We start from the raw sequence: 17823 nt of genomic DNA, 5'->3' as shown, positions 1-17823 counted from the left end.
GGATGTTTCTTTTGGCCTTTCCTAATTCCAGAGATTCAGCAGAAGAGCGGAAATCAGTTCCCAAAGCCGGTGTGTTTTTAAAGCAATTAAAGCCTCATCTCTGTTCCCAGGTGCCTCTTATAGTTTCAGCCTCTTTCAAAATATTTATGCAGAAGGTGCCTCTTGTTTGTAGTGTGGGAACAGGCTTCGCTCCCATCAAATCTGCAAAGCGATTAGCATCCAGTTGAGGATTAATTGCGTTTCCTCACTCTGCTGAATAATCTGCATTGCAAAACACATCTCCCGCACATTAGCATCTTCTGACTGTATAAATGTTGGGAGTTGCCCTACAACAGTGGTTAAAATGATCCCAAATTCAAGCAGCTATGGATAAAACCACATGTGCCAGGGCAGCGCCCCCCAACCTTTTTGAGCCGGCAGGTACATTTGGAATTATGACACAGGACGGTGGACAGAGCCACAAAATGACTGCCGCAGGAGGTGGAGCCAGCCACAAAATGATTGCCACAGCTTAACTTCAGTATCACAGTGCGGGTCCTTTTTGCAGAGCTTGAGAAGGTGCTGAAAAGAGCAACCAAAAGGATCAGGGGGCTGGAGCAACTGCCTTATGAGGAGCAGTTAAAACACTGAGGGCTGTTTAGCCTGGAAAGAAGGCGGTTAAGGGGAGCCATGGTAGAGGTCTATAAAATTATGCATGGTTTGGAGAGAGTGGACAGGGAGAAGCTTTTCTCCTTCTCTCATAATAACAGAGCACGCGGTAATCTGCTGAAGCTGGAGGGTGAGAGATTCAAAACAGATCAAAGGAAGTATTTCTTCACACAACACATAGTTAAATTGTGGAACTCCCTGCCCAAGGATGTGGTGATGGCTGCCAACTTGGAAGGCTTTAAGAGGGGAGTGGACATGTCCATGGAGGTTGGGGCTATCCATGGCTACTAGTCAAAATGGATGCTAGTCATGATGCATACCTGTTCTCTCCAGGATCAGAGGAGCAGGCCTATTATGTGAGGTGCCCCCCCCCCCGACACAAGGCAGGATGCTGCTGTTGCGGTCGTCTTGTTTGTGGGCTTCCTGGAGGCACCTGGTTGGCCATTGTGTGAACAGACTGCTGGACTTGATGGGCTTTGGTCTGATCCAGCAGGGCTTTCCTTATGTTCTTATGGAGGAGAGGGCTATTCATGGCTACTAGTCCAAATGGCTACTAGTCATGATGCAGACCTATTCTGTCCAGGATGAGAGGAGCATGCCTATTATCTTAGGTGCTGTGGAGCACAGGCAGGATAATGCTGCTGCAGCCGTCTTGTTTGTGGGCTTCCTAGAGGCACCTGGTTGGCCACTCTGTGAACAGACTTGACGGGCCCCGGTCTGATCCAGCATGGCTTTTCTTATGTTCTTATGTTAAAATAGTTTGTCCATGTGCCTTAAAACATGACTCATTTTTATACCTTGTATATGGCGTCCAGCATTTCAGGATGTGTATAACATCAACAAACATGAAGAAAAGACTGTTGGTGTGTGTTGGTGTTACGCACATCCTGAAACGCTGGACACCATATACACATGAACACATGAAGCTGCCTTGTACTGAATCAGACCCTTGGTCCATCCAAGTCAGTATTGTCTACTCAGACTGGCAGCGGCTCTCCAGGGTCTCAGGCAGAGGTCTTTCCCATCACCTCTTTGCCTGGTCCCTTGAACTGGAGATGCCGGGGATTGAACCTGGGACCTTCTGCATGCCAAGCAGATGCTCTCCCACTGAGCCTTCTGTAATGGAAAAACAACAACACATATCTGCCCATAGAAAACAGAGTGTTTCAGCCCAGCCTGCTCCCTGATATTTAGTTTGCTCTGTGGAGGGTATGTTTTCTAGGGAGGAGGGTTCAGTCCCGGGCACCCCCCACTTTCTGTCTGAAGGCACACGCAAAACTAGGCCTTCCGCTAAGTCCTCGCTTTCTCCCTTTTTGCGCTCACAACAGAATAACTCTGGCCGTTTGCCATCCGCCTCGGGCATGCCGCACAATCGGTTTCCTTGTTGTCGGAAGCATTCATGGCCTGCCAAACAATGTGTGGGGAGAGGGGGCAGGAGTGGGTTCGGAGCCCGCTGAAAGTCTAAACGGCAACCCTGACCAGCAGCTGCCTTCAAAATAATCACGTCAATAAAAATAATAATAATAATAATAATAATAATAATAAAGAACCAAGAGAGCTCAGACACAGCCAGGAGTCATGGCTGCTTGTCTCCTAATCCTAAATGTGCCAGTTTGGTATAGTGGTTAGAAGAGCCAGCATGGTGTAGTGGTTAAGAGCGGTGGTTGGGAGCGGTGGAGTCTGATCTGGAGAACCGGGTTCGATTCCCTACGCCTCCACATGAGCGCCGGAGGCTAATCTGGTGAACTGGATTTGTTTCCCCACTCCTACACATGAAGCCAGCTGGGTGACCTTGGGCTAGTCACAGCTCTGTTAGAGCTCTCTCAGCCCCACCTATACCTCACTGTCTGTTGCGGGGAGGGGAAGGGAAGTAGATTGCAAGCCGGTTTGATTCTGCAGATCAGGCTTAGTAAACTTTACATTACCTGATCTCCAGGAGATCGCCTGGAGGCTGGCAACCCTTTCCGCAAGCCGTTCTGGGCCCACCTGAAATTAACCCAATAGCTCAGATGCCATGCATAGGATTTGGGTGCAACTCCTAAAGCTATTTTAATCACAACTTCTTCCTTTTACTTCTCTTTCTCTTTAGGACTCACCAGTCAACAAACTACTCTATGCCCGGGAAATCCCACACTACAGACAGATGGTAGAGAAGTAAGTGTTTCTGAACACACACACACACACACACACACAGATTTCTGTAGATACCTTTTCCACCCAGCTTGGTGTAGTGGTTAAGAGCGGTGGACTCTGATCTGGACTCTGATCAGGTTCGATCAGTGGACTCTGATTGGGTTCGATTCCCCACTCCTCCACATGAGCAGCAGATGCTAATCTGGTGAACCGGGTTGGTTTCCCCACTCCTACACATGAGGCCAGCTGGGTGACCTTGGGCTCGTCACAGCTCTCTTAGAGCTCTCTCAGCCCCACCTACCTCACAGGGTGTCTGTTGTGGGGAGGGAAAGGGAAGGCGAGTGTAAGCCGGTTTGAGTCTCCCTTAAGTGGTAGAGAAAGTCGACATATAAAAACCAACTCTTCTTCTTCTTCTTAATGGAAACAGAGTTCTGCAACATGAATAAACAAGGCAGATTTACACCATTTCTCTTTCTGTGCATAATTATGCCCATTTTGGGAGTGGCAAGGGAATTATTAAGTGTATTCAGACTAGCGTTGCCAGATCCCCCCCCTCTAGCCACCAGCAGGAGATGGGGGTGGTAGGGTTGCCAAATCCAGATTGGGAAACTCCTGAAGATTTGGGTTGAAGCCTGAGGGGACAGGGACCTCAGTGGGGTACCCTGCCACAGGGTCCAACCTCCATCGCATCCCTTTTCTCCAGGGGAGCTGATCTCTGTAGTCTGGAGATGAGCTGTAATTCCGGGGGATCCCCAGGTCCCACCTGGAAGCCGGCATCCCTAATTCAGCCTTCGCTCTGGTTTCTTGGCCAAGTAACGCCCATGTGCTTTCATGCCTAATCCCACAATCTTCGGGCCAATTGAGCCCTGCCTAACTGGAAGGCCGCTGAAGTCGTCAGGGGGAAACAGATCGGAACGTGCCAAGGTCACACGGGCAGGCTCAGGTCTTTGTAACACTCACTCATTCATTCATTCATTCATAAACCTTTAATGGCATATATTGGTCTTTGTAACACATCTCACGGTCTTCCACGCTTTGCAGAAATGTATTTTTGCGCTTCTGGTGAGGGGAGAACTTGCTCTGTAAGAGGAACTGAGAAAAACGTAGCCTTAAAGATTATTTTCCCAGTTGAGATGTTGTTAAAGGGGGTGGGGGGTCATGAAGGGGAAACTGCTTCTCCTGCGCCCCCTTTTCTGCTCCTCTACAATCAGCTCCCCCCCACACTGACCTTTCCTTCTCTCACCTGCTTCTCCGGCGCAGGTATTACGCTGATATTCGGCAGACCGTTCCCGCCAGCTACCAAGAAATGAACTCTGCCCTGACAGAACTCTCTGGGGTAAGGGGCTTCTCTCAGTCCTCCATTTCCAGAACCAAAATGGTATTTGGGAGGGGGGAAAACTCTCAGCCTCTCTGGCTAAAAGTAATCCAGATGGATTTTACTCTCCGGAGGAAGCCAGCTAGAATATTGTAGCCCTAATAGTAAGAATGTGCCTCGGGCAACTGGACAGACTCTCCAACGCACACAGAGATATACCATTTACCTTTTCAGCGGAAGATGCCCACGTCGAGCCATTCTGAGCACGTCAAGGGTGGGATGCATGATAGCTTGGGGGGGAAAAAACTTTAAAAGGTGCTTGAAGAAGGGCTCCTGGGGCCCCGATCCGGGCAAGACACGAGTCATTTGCAAGAGGAGTCCCCCACATGCCAGATCCACTCAAACTAACAGGCCTATCGACGCAAGCAGTTGGCTTGTGGTAGCCCGTGTGAAGCACTCCTGAATCTTGTGCGGAACAACTCTGGGCCAGCCTGCTGCCTAACCAGGATTTGGCCTTCTAGTATGTGGGGGTGAGCTGCGGAAGAGTGCCCTGAAACGCAAATCTTGCAAGTGGATCAGGGGTGTCCTGGGAACCGAGAATTCGTGCGGTGTCATTTTCCTGCGGCATCCTTAAGGTCGCCCAACACGATTCCATGTCAGAGAGGGGGATTCGAACCTGGGTCTCCCAGATCCTAGTCAGTCGCTATGGAACAGTTCCATAGCATAGTTAAATTGTGGAACTCCCTGCCCCAGGATGTGGTGATGGCTGCCAACTTGGAAGGCTTTAAGAGGGGAATGGACATGTTCATGGAGGAGAGGGCTATCCATGGCTACTAGTCCAAATGGATACTAGTCATGATGCATGCCTATTCTCTCCAGGATCAGAGGAGCAGGCCCATTATAGTAGGTGCTGTGGAACGCAGGCAGGATGGTGCTGCTGCAGTCGTCTTGTCTGTGGGCTTCCTAGAGGCACCTGTGTGAACAGAGTGCTGGACTTGATGGACCTTGGTCTGATCCAGCAGGGCTTTTCTTATGATCTTATGTTCTTATGCTGTCTGGATTTCTTTTAAAATGTGTAGCGATTACTTTTAGTCGGAACCATTACAGCATTGTGGCTGTCGAGCGTGATGGAAATTTATTCTTAGAGGAACATTTCGACAGGAATTTTTTTTAACGGAAACTTTTAAAATATTTATTTTCTCCCCTCCTCCCCCCATCATCTTGACAGAAATATTCCTCTGACCTCAACTGCTTGGTTGCCCTGCAAGAACTTTACAACTATATCAACAAGTACTACGACCAGGTATGGGGGCATAGTTCTTGTGACTTTAGAGGGGTTTTCCACACGGGGACAGGTCTGTGTGGTTTCCCTGTTGCTGATGTGGGTGCCGATATGCCACAACAGTAGCGGGGCCTCCGTAAGGGCAAGTTTCCCCAGATTTTCCTTTCCCGGTCCTCTGGCAGCATCCATCTTACCCCACCTGCCCCACAGGGGCTTTTTCAGTTATTATTTTTTTAAAAAATGGGCAATTGAATGTTGACATAATCGTTATAACAATCCATCTGGCGCGTTCTCTGAATTTCTTTCTTTCTTTCCTTTCTTTCTTTCTAAGCCTCTGTCCCCTTTCGTTGTGGTATTCCCCATTACTACGTAAGGTTGGATAATGAAGAAAGCTGTCAGGAAGAGAAATTATTTATTCATTTATTTCTTCAGTCTTATATCCTGCCCTCATCCCTGGGCTCAGGGCAGCTCACAATCTGAGCACAATAATACAATATGTTAAAATAATTTAAAATCACAAAAATTATCTAAAATCAATAAGGTTCCCATTGCAGTTAACATCATAAATATACCAAGTGGCGCTTTGTTGCAGCGTAAGACCACTGCAGGGCCTGCAAATAGCCAGAGCTCCCCCATATATCAAGTTGTAATATCAAGGGGGGGGTGAGTAGGGAGACCATTTGAAATATGGAACTGCTAGATTTGAGTCCAGAATCATAAGAGTTGGAAGGGACCACCAGGGCCATCTAGTCCAACCCCCTGCACAATGCAGGAAATTCACAACTACCTCCCCCCATACACCCCCAGTGACCCCTACTCCATGCCCAGAAGATGGCCTCCCTCTCATGATCTGCCTAAGGAGTGAACAGTTAGAAGCTTTTCTCCTTCTCTCAACTGTTGAAGCTGGAGAGTGAGAGATTCAAAACAGATAAAAGGAAGTATTTCTTCATACAACTCGTGGTTCAATTGTGGAACTCCCTGCCCCAGGATGTGGTGATGGCTGCCAACTTGGAAGGCTTGAAGAGGGGAGTGGACATGTTCATGGAAGAGAGGGTTATTCATTCTACTACTCAAAATGAATATTAGTCAGGATGCATACCTATTCTCTCCAGGATCACAGGAGCATGCCTATTATATTAGGTGCTGTGGAACACAGGCAGGATAATGCTGCAGTCGTCTTGCTTGTGGGCTTCCTAAAAGCACCCGGTTGGCCACTGTGTGAACAGACTGCTGGACTTGATGGGCCTTGGTCTGATCCAGCACGGCCTTTCTTATGTTCTTATGGTCGAGAAACTGGCCTGGTGACCTGCTATTATTCCTTCTCGCAGATTATCAGCGCGCTAGACGAGGACCCGCTTGGCCAGAAGATGCAGCTGGCCTATCGCCTGCAACAGATCGCGGCTCTGGTGGAGAACAAAGTGACCGACTTGTGACACACACACCCGGAGCCCCGCCCCACCCAAGCAGCCGGGGACTGACCAAGGGTTTGAAGTGGACCTGGCTGGAAGGCGCCCTGTTGTCGACCAGCGTGATGGGTCCCTTGTCTTCGCCCCCCCCAGTGCCTTAACCACATAGATGCTGCTGGCCTCTCTCGAACTCGGTGCTCGCTCTCTTTCGAAACTGGCTGCAAAGGGAATCCTCCCGGACCGATACACTGGCTCTGTAAATAAAAATAAGGGTGTATTTATTTCTGCCGCTCTCCAAGGAGGGGGTCGGCTACCTTTTCCTACCTGTGAGGGGAGAGTGAGGCATACGGCAGCTCTCTTCTGACCACTGCAGGGTCTGGGATTTGGGGATTTAACCCCCCTCCCAAATTTCCTAGACTCTCCTTCCCCCCCCTCCTCAATTTCCAGGCCAATAATGCACTAATATTGGGGTGGTGATTCCCGCTTCCTCTGTACAACAGAGTCTAACTACCCCCTTTTAACGCTCCCCCCTCGCCTCTTTTTAACTCCCCCCTCCCCGATTGTATGTATATACAGAGCCCTCCGCTCCAGGATTGTATTTATTTTAATGAGATTTTGAAGAATTAAAAAGAAAAAACGCTTTTCACAAAAAAAAATAAAAAAGGCATTTGTCTGGTTTACTCTCAGAAGCCAGCTGTTGGGAAGGAAGAAATATTTGGCCGGGGGGGAGGTTTGAGGCTCAAGCAGAGAGGATTCAGAGAGGATTGGTAATCAGTGCTGTTAAAGGTAAGAAGGGTTAAAATTTAACCCCAATGGGTTAAAATTAAATCAGAAGAATTTCCATCTACACATTAGGAAGAATTTCCTAACAGTCAGAGCGGTTCCTCGGTGGAACAGGCTTCCTCGGGAGGTGGTGGACTCTCCATCCCTGGAGGTTTTTAAGCAGAGGCTAGATGGCCATCTGTAAGCAATGCTGATTCTATGACCTTAGGCAGATCACGAGAGGGAGGGCACCTTGGCCATCTTCTGGGCACTGGGTGTGTGTGGGGGAGGTAGTTGTGAGTTTCCTGCATTGTGCAGGGGGTTGGACTAGATGACCCTGGTGGTCCCTTCCAACTCTATGATTCTATGAAGGGAAGGGGGGCTTTCAGCTATGAAGGGAAGGGGGGCTTTCCAGGACTGGGCCCTGAAACTGTCTTCCCCACACACACACACACACACACACACACACACGGCAGACTCTCATGTAGTTAGGATGCTAAGGAATTGCTCATATACACACCACAATGAAGGCTGAGTGTATCCGTTCCAAGAAAAATGGTACCGGAGGGGGGGGTTGCTTCCCTAGGGCCAGGATCCGTATTACCTGTTTGCCTTCAGCAACTTTTAAAGACTTGAGTTCGGGTTGCAGAACTCTTTAAGGAAACATCCAGCGTGACCCTGAATTGCAATGAGTTTTTGAGCCAAATAATCTTGCTGCGGGGAACTCGGACAAGTTGTAACTCTGCTCTCCTGGGACAAAGAACTTCAGAAGGCTTGAATTGAAAACGGGGCCTTTGCAAATTTGTTCTGCTCTAGTGTAACTGCTGAGAAGAAGCCATAGGCTCTGTGGGTTGAAGGACTTGCTAGGACTTGTTAACTAGGAGTTGTTAGCTTTTGTCAGTTGCTTTGAGAGCCCAACTCAGGTTTAAAAGCAGAGCTAGATTATTGTTTTTTTGGAAGCCACACACTATGATATAATGGCTGTACTTTGTTTTCTTTCTGAACTGCCTTGAAGAAAACAGACTTGGAAGACATTGGCTGCGAAAGAAGAGCATGTATTTATTTACTTCATTTGTACCCCTCTTTTCTCCCCAAAGGGACCCAAGGCGGCTTACGTCATTCTCCTCGCCTCCGTTTTGTCCTTACAACAACCCTGTGAGTTAGGGTAGGCTGAGAGGGTGTGACTGGCCCGAGGTCACCCAGCAAGATTCCATGGCACAGTGGGGATTTGAACCCAGGTCTCCCAGATACCACTCCTATTACTATTACTAGTCCTAAACTTTGTAATAGACTTCTTAATATTATTCAGCCTAGGGCTGCCAACCTCCAGGTAGTCGCTGGCGATCTCCCGCTATCACAACTGATCTCCAGCCGATAGAGATCAGTTCCCCTGGAGAAAATGGCCGCTTTGGCCATTGGACTCTATGGCACTGAAGTCCCTCCCCTCCCAAACTCCGCCCTCCTCAGGCTCCATCCCAAAAATCTCCACGTATTTCCCAGTCCAGAGCTGGCAACTCTTGATTCAGCCACTGACACCTTTGCCTTCTGTTACTTGGCATCAGACATAAGCTTTTCCATATACCAAAAAAAACCCCTATATGAATGGTCTAGGTGTGAGGAAAATAACATGTGTTCATACATATGCATTCTGTAGGGTTGCCAACTTCCAGGTACTAAAAAGTAGCACTAATGACTAAATGGAAACTGTTCACACATTGCTTATAACAATAAATATAAGACTAAACCACGATTGTGTATATTGATTTTACAAATAGTGACCCAATAGGTTCCAGCGCTATATAAACGTCCCGAATTGGAAATAGAAGCACGTAGGGAAAAAAATCGTAGTGGGACCAAATAAGGAAGAGAAGGGGTTCCGGTAAAAGTCCTCTTTCACTGAGGTTTCTTCGGTCCTAGTTGTGGTCTTCCACTCCAAATAATAAACTAGCACAAAATACACGCCAAAGGAGTAGAGAATCCAGCATCAGTCACTTCAAACAGACAGCATAGTAACTTGTCTCCAGGTTTATATAGCGCTGGAACATATTGGGTCACTATTTGTATTCCCTATTACTATGTATGGGATGTAAATGCTGGACATTGAAGAAAGCTGATAGGAAGAAAGTAGATTCCTTTGAAATGTTGGGAGAGAGCGTTACGGATACCGTGGACCGCCAAAAAAACAAATCAGTGGGTTATAGATCAAATCAAGCCTGAACTGACCCTAGAAGCTCAAATGTATTGTATTTTGGTCACATCATGAGACAACAAGAGTCACTGGAAAAGACAGTCTTGCTAGGAAAAGTTGAGGGCAGCAGGAAAAGAGGAAGACCCAACAAGAGATGGATGGACTCAATAAAGGAAGCCGCAGCCCTCAGTTTGCAAGATCATATTTTGGTCATATTATGAGAAGACAAGAGTCACTGGAAAAGACAACAACGCTAGGAAAAGTCTAGGGCAGCAGGAAAAGAGGAAGACCCAACAAGAGATGGATGGACTCTATAAAGGAAGCCGCGGCCCTCAGTTTGCAAGATCTGAGCAAGGCTGTCAAATATAGGACATTTTGGAGGACTTTGATTCATAGGGTCGCCAGGAGTCGGAAGCGACTTGATGGCACTTAACACACTCACATTTGTATGCTTATGGACTTTGTCAATGTCAGTGTCAATTGCAGTTTGCAAAGTTGTTTGCCATAATTTGTGACTGCTTGTGTGTTATTTGTTGTAACCTTACATAACAGCACCTGTGATTTTCTGTGAGCACTTATATTACATGTTTATGATAAAATCAATATACACAATTGTGGTTTAGTTTTATATTTATTGTTATAAGCAATGAGCAAACAGTTTCCATTTAGTCAATAGTGCTACTTTTTTGTACTTTCTACAGTGGGTTTAGCACAAGTTTTTGTATGTATTAACTTCCAGGTACTAGCAGGAGATCTCCCGCTATTACATCTGATCTCCAGGTGAGCGAGATCAGTTCACCTGGAGAAAATGGCTGCTTTGGAAAGTGGACTCTTTGGCGTTATCCCCCACTGAAGTCCCTCCCCTCCCCAAACCCTGCCATCTTCAGGCTCCACCCCCAAAATCTCCAGGTATTTCCTAACCTGGAGCTGGCAACCCTAGCAATGTGTACATCTCCCAACATGGAAGCAGTGTCTCCATCCTGAAATTGCCAGCTCTGGGCTGGAAAATACCTGGAGATTTGGGGCAGGGTTAGGGGTGGGGAGGGACCTTAGACGGATACAGCGCCATAGAATTCACCCTGACCTCGGGTTGCCAGGGTCCCTCTTTGCCACCAGCGGGAGGTTTCGGGGGCAGAGCCTATGGAGGGCGGGGTTTGGAGGGGGAGGGACTTCAATGCCATAGAGTCCAATGGCCAAAGTGGCCATTTTCTCCAGGGGAACAGATCTCTGTCAGGTGGAGTTCAGTTGTAATAGCAGGAGATCTCCAGCTACTACCTGGAGGTTGGCAACCCCATCAGTTCCCCTGGAGAAAATGGATGTGTTGGAGGATGGACTCTATGGCATTTTACTCCACTGAGGTCCCAGTCCTCCCCAGGCTCCATCCCCAAATTTCCCAACCTGGATCTGGCAACCCTACCCCCCCACACACACCTGCAGCCAGGAGGCACCTGGCAACCCTAACAGTTACCCGAGAAGAAATGCCAGCTTTGCAGGGTAGACTGTATGGAATCACATCCCTCCTCTCCCCAAATCCCACCTTCCCAAATCTCCAGGAATTTCCCAAACTGGAGCTGGCAACCTTATGCTTTGGCCTCAGTTTCCCCATCCAGGAAATAGGATTAATAACCTCCTTTGAAGGGTGGAGGTGAAAAGAAAGGCTGGGAACCCACCTGGCACTGTGAAAAACGTGCGGGGTGTTTATTTTTTAAAAAGTTTTAAAAAAGCCCCCCCACTTTTTTTTTTAGCAAATGCACAGTTTGAGCAATGCAAAATTTAGCAAATGCAAAATTTAGCAAATGCACAATTTTAGCAAATGCACAATTTTAGCAAATGCAAAACTGTCATTCATTCTGTCCCCCCTCCGGCCTTTTCCAAAGGGTCGGGGCCAACTGGGGAAGCGGGGGCCGTCTAGCCTCCCCCCCCCCCAGCCTCACGTGGTAGAGGAGAAACAGCAACTGCTGTTGGGAAGGGGGGGAGGAGGAGGAGGAGGAAGGGGCCGGGCTGCGCAGGCGCAAGGGGGAGCCCGGAGCTGGGATGGAGCTCGCAGGGGCCGGGGGGGCCATGAGCGGCAAAAAAGGTACGGGGGGGGGGATCAAATGCATGCAAAGTGCATGCAAGATCGAGGAGAAATCGGTGGGGGGGGGTTTGGAGCTTGCATCTGAAAAGCGGATTTGCTGCAGCAGGTGCAGAGAGGGGGGTGGGGTGGAAAGGGTTGGGGGGTCTGGGCTGGGGGTGCATGGGCGAGCTTGCAAAAGAAACTTTTTTTGGGGGGGAGGGGGGCGTCCCCTGCCGCCCCCCAGGCACTGACTCTTAGATCTGCCTCTCTGTGCCCCCCCCAAGGACCAGGGAACAGCCGGGGCAAGAAGAAGAAGCACAAGAAGGAAAAGGCGCCGCCCCCTCCCCATGCAGAGAGCGAGACCCCCACGGGGTAAGTGTGGGGCAGGAAGGGGTTAAAGCTTGGGGGGGCAGTTCAAGCATGATCTTCCTCTTTGGGTCAGTTGCTGTTCACTGGGGGGGGGGCACTGGAGCAAGTGTGGAAGGGGTGGGGGTTGTAGGGCTCGTTCACACGTGCATTCCCCTTGCACGTGTGAATGCACAGTTAGCTCAAGCCTGGACAGCCCGGTTCAACTTCCCTGGCTTTGCAACAGTTACGCTTTTCCATTAGGGTTGCCAACCTCCAGGTGCTATAATAAAGGGCGGCACGTGGCTTCAAAGATAATATAATGCGAAATGTACCAACTGGAAAAGAAAACAATATTATCGAATAGTCCGTGAACTATAATTCTTGAGTATACGTGAGCCTTTGTTAAGGCCACAGATGCTTGAATTTACGTTGTTCATGTTTTGTTGTGAAAAGCAATCTGTATATATATATATATATATTTGTCATTTCAGACCCAGTGAGGTTTCTGTGTGGCTTTCAACGCAGTGTTTATGAATATATGTTGTGTTTTGGATTTCCCCAAAAAATAGAATTATTATATTCTATAATATTGTTTTCTTTTCCGGTTGGTATATTTCACATTATATTATCTTTGAAGCCACGTGCTGCCGTTTATTATGTGTGTGTGGGTGTTAAGGGCCGTCAAGCCGCTTCCGACTCATGGCGACCCTATGAATGAAAGTCCTCCAAAATGTCCTCTCTTTGACAGCCTTGCTCAGATCTTGCAAATTGAAGGCCGTGGCTTCCTTTATTGAGTCAGTCCATCTCTTATATCTTTATAAATGATTTGGATGAAGGAATCTCTCCGTTTATTATAGTTTCTACTATTTCCAGCATAGGTATTTTCTTCTTCCAACCAACCAACCTCCAGGTACTAGCTGGAGATCTCCTGCTATTGCAACTCTTCTCCAGCCGACAGAGATCAGTTCACCTGATCGGTTCACCCGGAGCCCTCCAGGATCTCGGAAAGAAAAAATCACTTTAGATTTATCGTAATTTACTGATGGGCCTTCCCAGGAGCAGTCATCCACAAACGCCTTTAGAGCGCTCATAGAACCATAGAGTTGGAAGGGACCACCAGGGTCATCTAGTCCAACCCCCTGCACAATGCAGGACATTCACAACTACCTCCCCCCCCAGTGACCAGAAGATGGCCAAGGTGCCCTCCCTCTCATCATCTGCCCAAGGTCACAGAATCAGCATTGCTGACAGATGGCCATCTAACCTCTTCGTAAAAACCTCCAGGGAAGGAGCGCTTACCACCTCCCGAGGAAGCCTGTTCCACCGAGGAACCGCTCTAACTGTTAGAAAATTCTTCCTGATGTCTAGACGGAAACTCTTTTGATTTAGTTTCAACCCGAAATTAATGCAGGGGGATTGCGGATGGGCTGCCTTGTCCCTTATCGCTGGAGCGGAGGCCCAAAGGAGATGGACTGCCCCTCCCAATTTAGTATCATCTGCAAATTTAATAAGCATCCCCTCTATTCCTTCATCCAAATCATTCATAAAGATATTGAACAACACAGGGCCCCGGAGTCCAACTTCTGTTCTTGACGATAAGGCTGTGTCATCTGCATAAAGCAGGGCTAAAATTTCACGGCCAGCCAATATAGGTGCGTGGAGAGATTATTTTTGTAAATAAGGGATCATGTCGTTCAGATGAAGGTTGAAAAGTAGGGTGGGGGGGCTAATAGGCAACTTTATTTGACTCCTTTTAACATGGAAATAGCTTTAGTTCATTGGCCTTCCAATCCGGCACTAGAACGAGTGTGGAAATGCACGTGGGTGGGGGTTGTAGGGCTAGTTCACACGTGCATTCCCCTTCTTGCATGTGTGAATGCACTGTTAGCTCAAGCCTGGACACCTCGGGGAGAACTTGTCTGGCTTTGCAACAGCCGCGCTTTTCGATCCAGCCATTTCAGACGTGCACCTCTAGGCCGTCCAGTGCAAAGCTTCTTAAACTGTGGGTCGCGAAACGTTTGGCAACAGTGAAAGGTTTCTGTAGACCTATTTTATATACCTGGGGTTGTGTAAAAATTTCTCAGGCAAAAGGGGCCGCGAGTGGGAAAAGTTTAAGGGGGCCTGGGCTATTGAAACCCAGCGATGGATAGACACAGTGGGCGCTTTTGCACAAGCCAAATAATGCACTTTCAATCCACTTTCAGCGCGCTTTGAAGCTGGATTTGGCAGTGTGAACTGCCAAAATCCACTTGCAAATGATCGTTGAAGTGTACTGAAAGTGGATTGAAAGTGCCCAGTGTGAACCAAATCTGAGCGTTTGCCTAGATGCAAATTCCAGGTGGGTGACCCGTTCCACACCTGCGCATTCATTATTGGAGGATGGCGCTATTTGCCTGTGTGAACGGGGATTTGGAGAGCGCATCGGAAAGGATGTACCTAGGCAGAGGCAGAAGAGGATTTGGGCGTGTTTGCTGGTATAAAGCCACTGGTCATATTGACTGTTGTGTTATTACAGTGCGAATCCTTATATCGCTGAAGAGGTATCACCTTCATGCTCATCACTATTCACATGTTCAGCTCCTTAAAATTAAGTGTGCACAAGGTTGAGGGTTTACGCAGGTGTGAACCAGGGGAAAAAACGAAGCCCTCTTCTGTTTTTAAATGCCGCATGTGTATTCATGACCATCTCCATCACAAGTTTTCAACGTTCAGTCCGAAGGGTGGCCGAGAGCCGCAGGTCTCTTGACAACCGTGCGGGTTTCACCGCCCAGATTTCCAGCTGCCGCAAAACCGAAGCGTTTGTGGCGCTAAATATTTTGGGACTCTGGTCTCTCCCCTCCTCCTTTTCCTCTCCCCCCTCTCCTCACTTCTGTTGTGGTTGAACTGAACTGCTGGAGGAGAACCTGCTAGGCTGTGAGTCGGATCAAGCCATGCGTATTGGTTTGAGCCAGAGGGTTCATCAGGGTACCCCTATGCGTACCAGCGCTTCACTGAGCCGGCCCCCTTCCTCTCACCTGCAGGAAAGGGACTTAAAAATATATATAAAGGGGGAAAAGAGAAATAGGTAAATACCTGGGGAACTGGAATGGCTTGGGAAGGGGCTGTGGCTCAGTGGTAGAGCATCTGCTTGGCATGCAGAAGGTCCCAGGTTCAATCCCCGGCATCTCCAGTTAAAAGGGACCAGGCAAGTAGGTGATGGGAAAGACCCCTGTCGGAGACCCTGGAGAGCCGCTGCCGGTCTGAGTAGAAAATACTGACTTTGATGGACCGAGGGTCTGATTCAGTATAAAGCAGCTTTATGTGTTCATGTGTTCAAGCACTCTTTTTATTTTATTTTATTAGATTTCACAGCCGGGCTCAGGGCTTTCAACTATTAAAGCATAAGTCCCCATTAACATTTCTAATACATAAAACTCGTTTGGCACCCTTAAATTATTACAATAGCAGGGGGTTCCCCAACAGAGGGGAGAGTGGTGGAAGGGGAAAGCACAATCATTATACAAAGACTTAATAAAATATAAACCAAGTAGATGGAGTGGGGGTGGGAGGTCATGTAGATGGAAAACTGTCCCTGTCCTCAACCATGGGCCTGGCGGAAGGGTAATTTCGTGAAAATGGGACTTACCTCTTGAGCTGTTATGTATGTTTTTAAAGTGCTGTGATAGTCAAGATCTTTCTTATTATTTTTAAAAATAGTGCCCATTTAATTGAAACATTTTTTTAAAATTCTCTCATCAAGATGATCGTTTAACTATGCATCGGATGTGTAGTAATGGTCTCTTTACTGCTTGGCAGAATAATGCACGTCACCCTGGGGCGATTTAGATGTCTTGTGTAGTCACAGAATCATAGAGTTGGAAGGGACCACCAGGGTCATCTAGTCCCACCCCCTGCACAATGCAGGACATTCACAACTACCTCCCCCACCAAACACACCCAGTGACCCCCCCTACTCCATGCCCAGAAGATGCCCAAGATGCCCGCCCTCTCATGAACTGCCTAAGGTCATAGAATCAGCATTGCTGACAGATGGCCGTCTAGCCTCCGCTTAAAAACCTCCAGGGAAGGAGAGCCCACCACCTCCCGAGGAAGCCTGTTCCACCGAGGAACCGCTCTGTTAGAAAATTCTTCCTAATGTCTAGATGGAGACTCTTTTGATTTAATTTCAACCCATCGGTTCTGGTCCGACCTTCTGGGGCAACAGAAAAAAACTCCGCACCCGCCTCTTGATGACAGCTCTTGAACCAAGCCAGGTTACGAAATTGAGGTTGAGTAGGTAAAGGAAGTTGGGTTATGTTTGAAAAGTGTGGCCCTAAAGCACTTGAGGAAACTGCGGAAAGTCAGAATGGTCTTGCTAAGACCTACTTGGGCAGGTGTTTGGATGCGGCCCTGTTGATGGGTACTGTCTGACACAGCGGGTTACTGGAATAGATATCCTTTTTTCAGGCTGGGGGGTGCCCTATGGCAGACATAGCGGCCTAAATAATGTGCGGCGAGACCGCTTTGGAGGCCGGGAATGAACGTCCAAGCCGGCTAGTTCTGTGGAGAAGAGAGACTGGGTCTCAAAACCGCACTGACGGGGTAAACCCCCTGTCTGGGCTGTGCTCGGACCACAGGTGGAGAGGCGGGGGCCCCTCGCTGATGCCAAATAATGCACCTTCGATGCACTTCCGATGCACTTTGAAGCGGGTTTGTACTGGGTGAACGGGCAAAATCCACTTGCAAACGAGCATTAAAAGTGGGTTGAAAGTGTATTATTTGGCGTGTGCGAAAGCACCCAGAATCTCTGCGCGTTCAAAAGGGGAAGATTGGGCTAGAATCCCCGTTCCCCTGGCATGCTGGCTTTCTACCTGGGGATAATTTTTGTTGGTGGAGAATGTCCCCCTGCTTGTCGTGTTCCCACCTGCAGCGGTACAGTGTGGACGGGGGGGGGGGGCTTACCACTTCAGTGAGCATGGAGCCTCAGCCCCGGGAGGGTGGTGGCTGCCCCTTGCCCCCCTCCCTTCCCCTCCTCCCAAATGCCATTGCCATCCTGGGCAGCAGCTGCCGAGGGCCCGGCGGGCTATTTTTAACCCCCCGGCCGCCTCTTGTCTCTGCACATTTGGGGACGGGGAGGGCTCTGAGCTCACGCGGTATTAATTCCTCCTTTACTAACAAGGGGAGCATGCCGGGCAGATAAGGCGCCTAGCCGCCGGCCGGTTCTGCGCGGGCAGAGCCCCCCTCCTCGCCATTCCTGGCAGGCGTCCGTCGCCGAACCGGCAGCCCTCGCCCCGGTCCTGGGGTCTCTCCCCCGAGGAACGTCGCTGCTGCTTCGGAAGGGGCTGTTGGCATTGTGGCCGAGCCCCCGCCCTTTCTCCTGGCACGAGCGGGGAATACGGTGCGCGGTGGTCGCGCTCGCTCTGCCAACTAGCTTTGTTTTATGACCCGGCCGCTGGGACGCTTTCCCTCGGCTTATCGGCCGGCATGGGGGAGACAGAACAGGACAGACTAGAAGCCCGTCGGTACGTACGTAGTTTTGCCGAAGAGTGGCTGCGGTTTTCATTTATTTTTTTAAAAAAATTTGTGCCGTCAAGACACAGCTGACCTATGGCGACCCTGTAGGGTTTTCAAGGCAAGAGATGTACGGGGGTGGTTTTGCCATTGCCTGCTTCACAGGCACAACCCTTTCCTTCCTTGGAGGTCTCC

At 48.9% G+C, this 17823-nt stretch overlaps 2 protein-coding genes across 2 annotated transcripts in view; both read left to right on the top strand.

The window, feature by feature from the left end:
• PLXNB3 (plexin B3) overlaps window positions 1–6827 on the top strand; it is a 63788-nt gene extending 56961 nt beyond the window's left edge. The window contains exons 30-33 of the mRNA XM_056858369.1: window positions 2738–2802; window positions 4042–4117; window positions 5325–5399; window positions 6707–6827. Coding sequence (XP_056714347.1) covers window positions 2738–2802; window positions 4042–4117; window positions 5325–5399; window positions 6707–6811 — 321 coding nt within the window. The 3' untranslated portion in view covers window positions 6812–6827. The remainder of the gene's footprint in view (window positions 1–2737; window positions 2803–4041; window positions 4118–5324; window positions 5400–6706) is intronic.
• Window positions 6828–11741: 4914 nt separating this feature from the next.
• The window catches only part of SRPK3 (SRSF protein kinase 3), a 39282-nt gene continuing 33200 nt past the window's right edge, over window positions 11742–17823 (top strand). Inside the window, exons 1-2 of the mRNA XM_056867354.1 lie at window positions 11742–11811; window positions 12075–12162. Of these exons, the coding sequence (XP_056723332.1) occupies window positions 11769–11811; window positions 12075–12162 (131 nt within the window). The 5' untranslated portion in view covers window positions 11742–11768. The remainder of the gene's footprint in view (window positions 11812–12074; window positions 12163–17823) is intronic.

The sequence above is a fragment of the Euleptes europaea genome, chromosome 1, assembly GCF_029931775.1.
Source record: "Euleptes europaea isolate rEulEur1 chromosome 1, rEulEur1.hap1, whole genome shotgun sequence".
Taxonomy (NCBI): domain Eukaryota; kingdom Metazoa; phylum Chordata; class Lepidosauria; order Squamata; family Sphaerodactylidae; genus Euleptes; species Euleptes europaea.
Note: the sequence above shows the minus strand (reverse complement) of the source record. Positions and strands in the feature narration are given on the sequence as shown.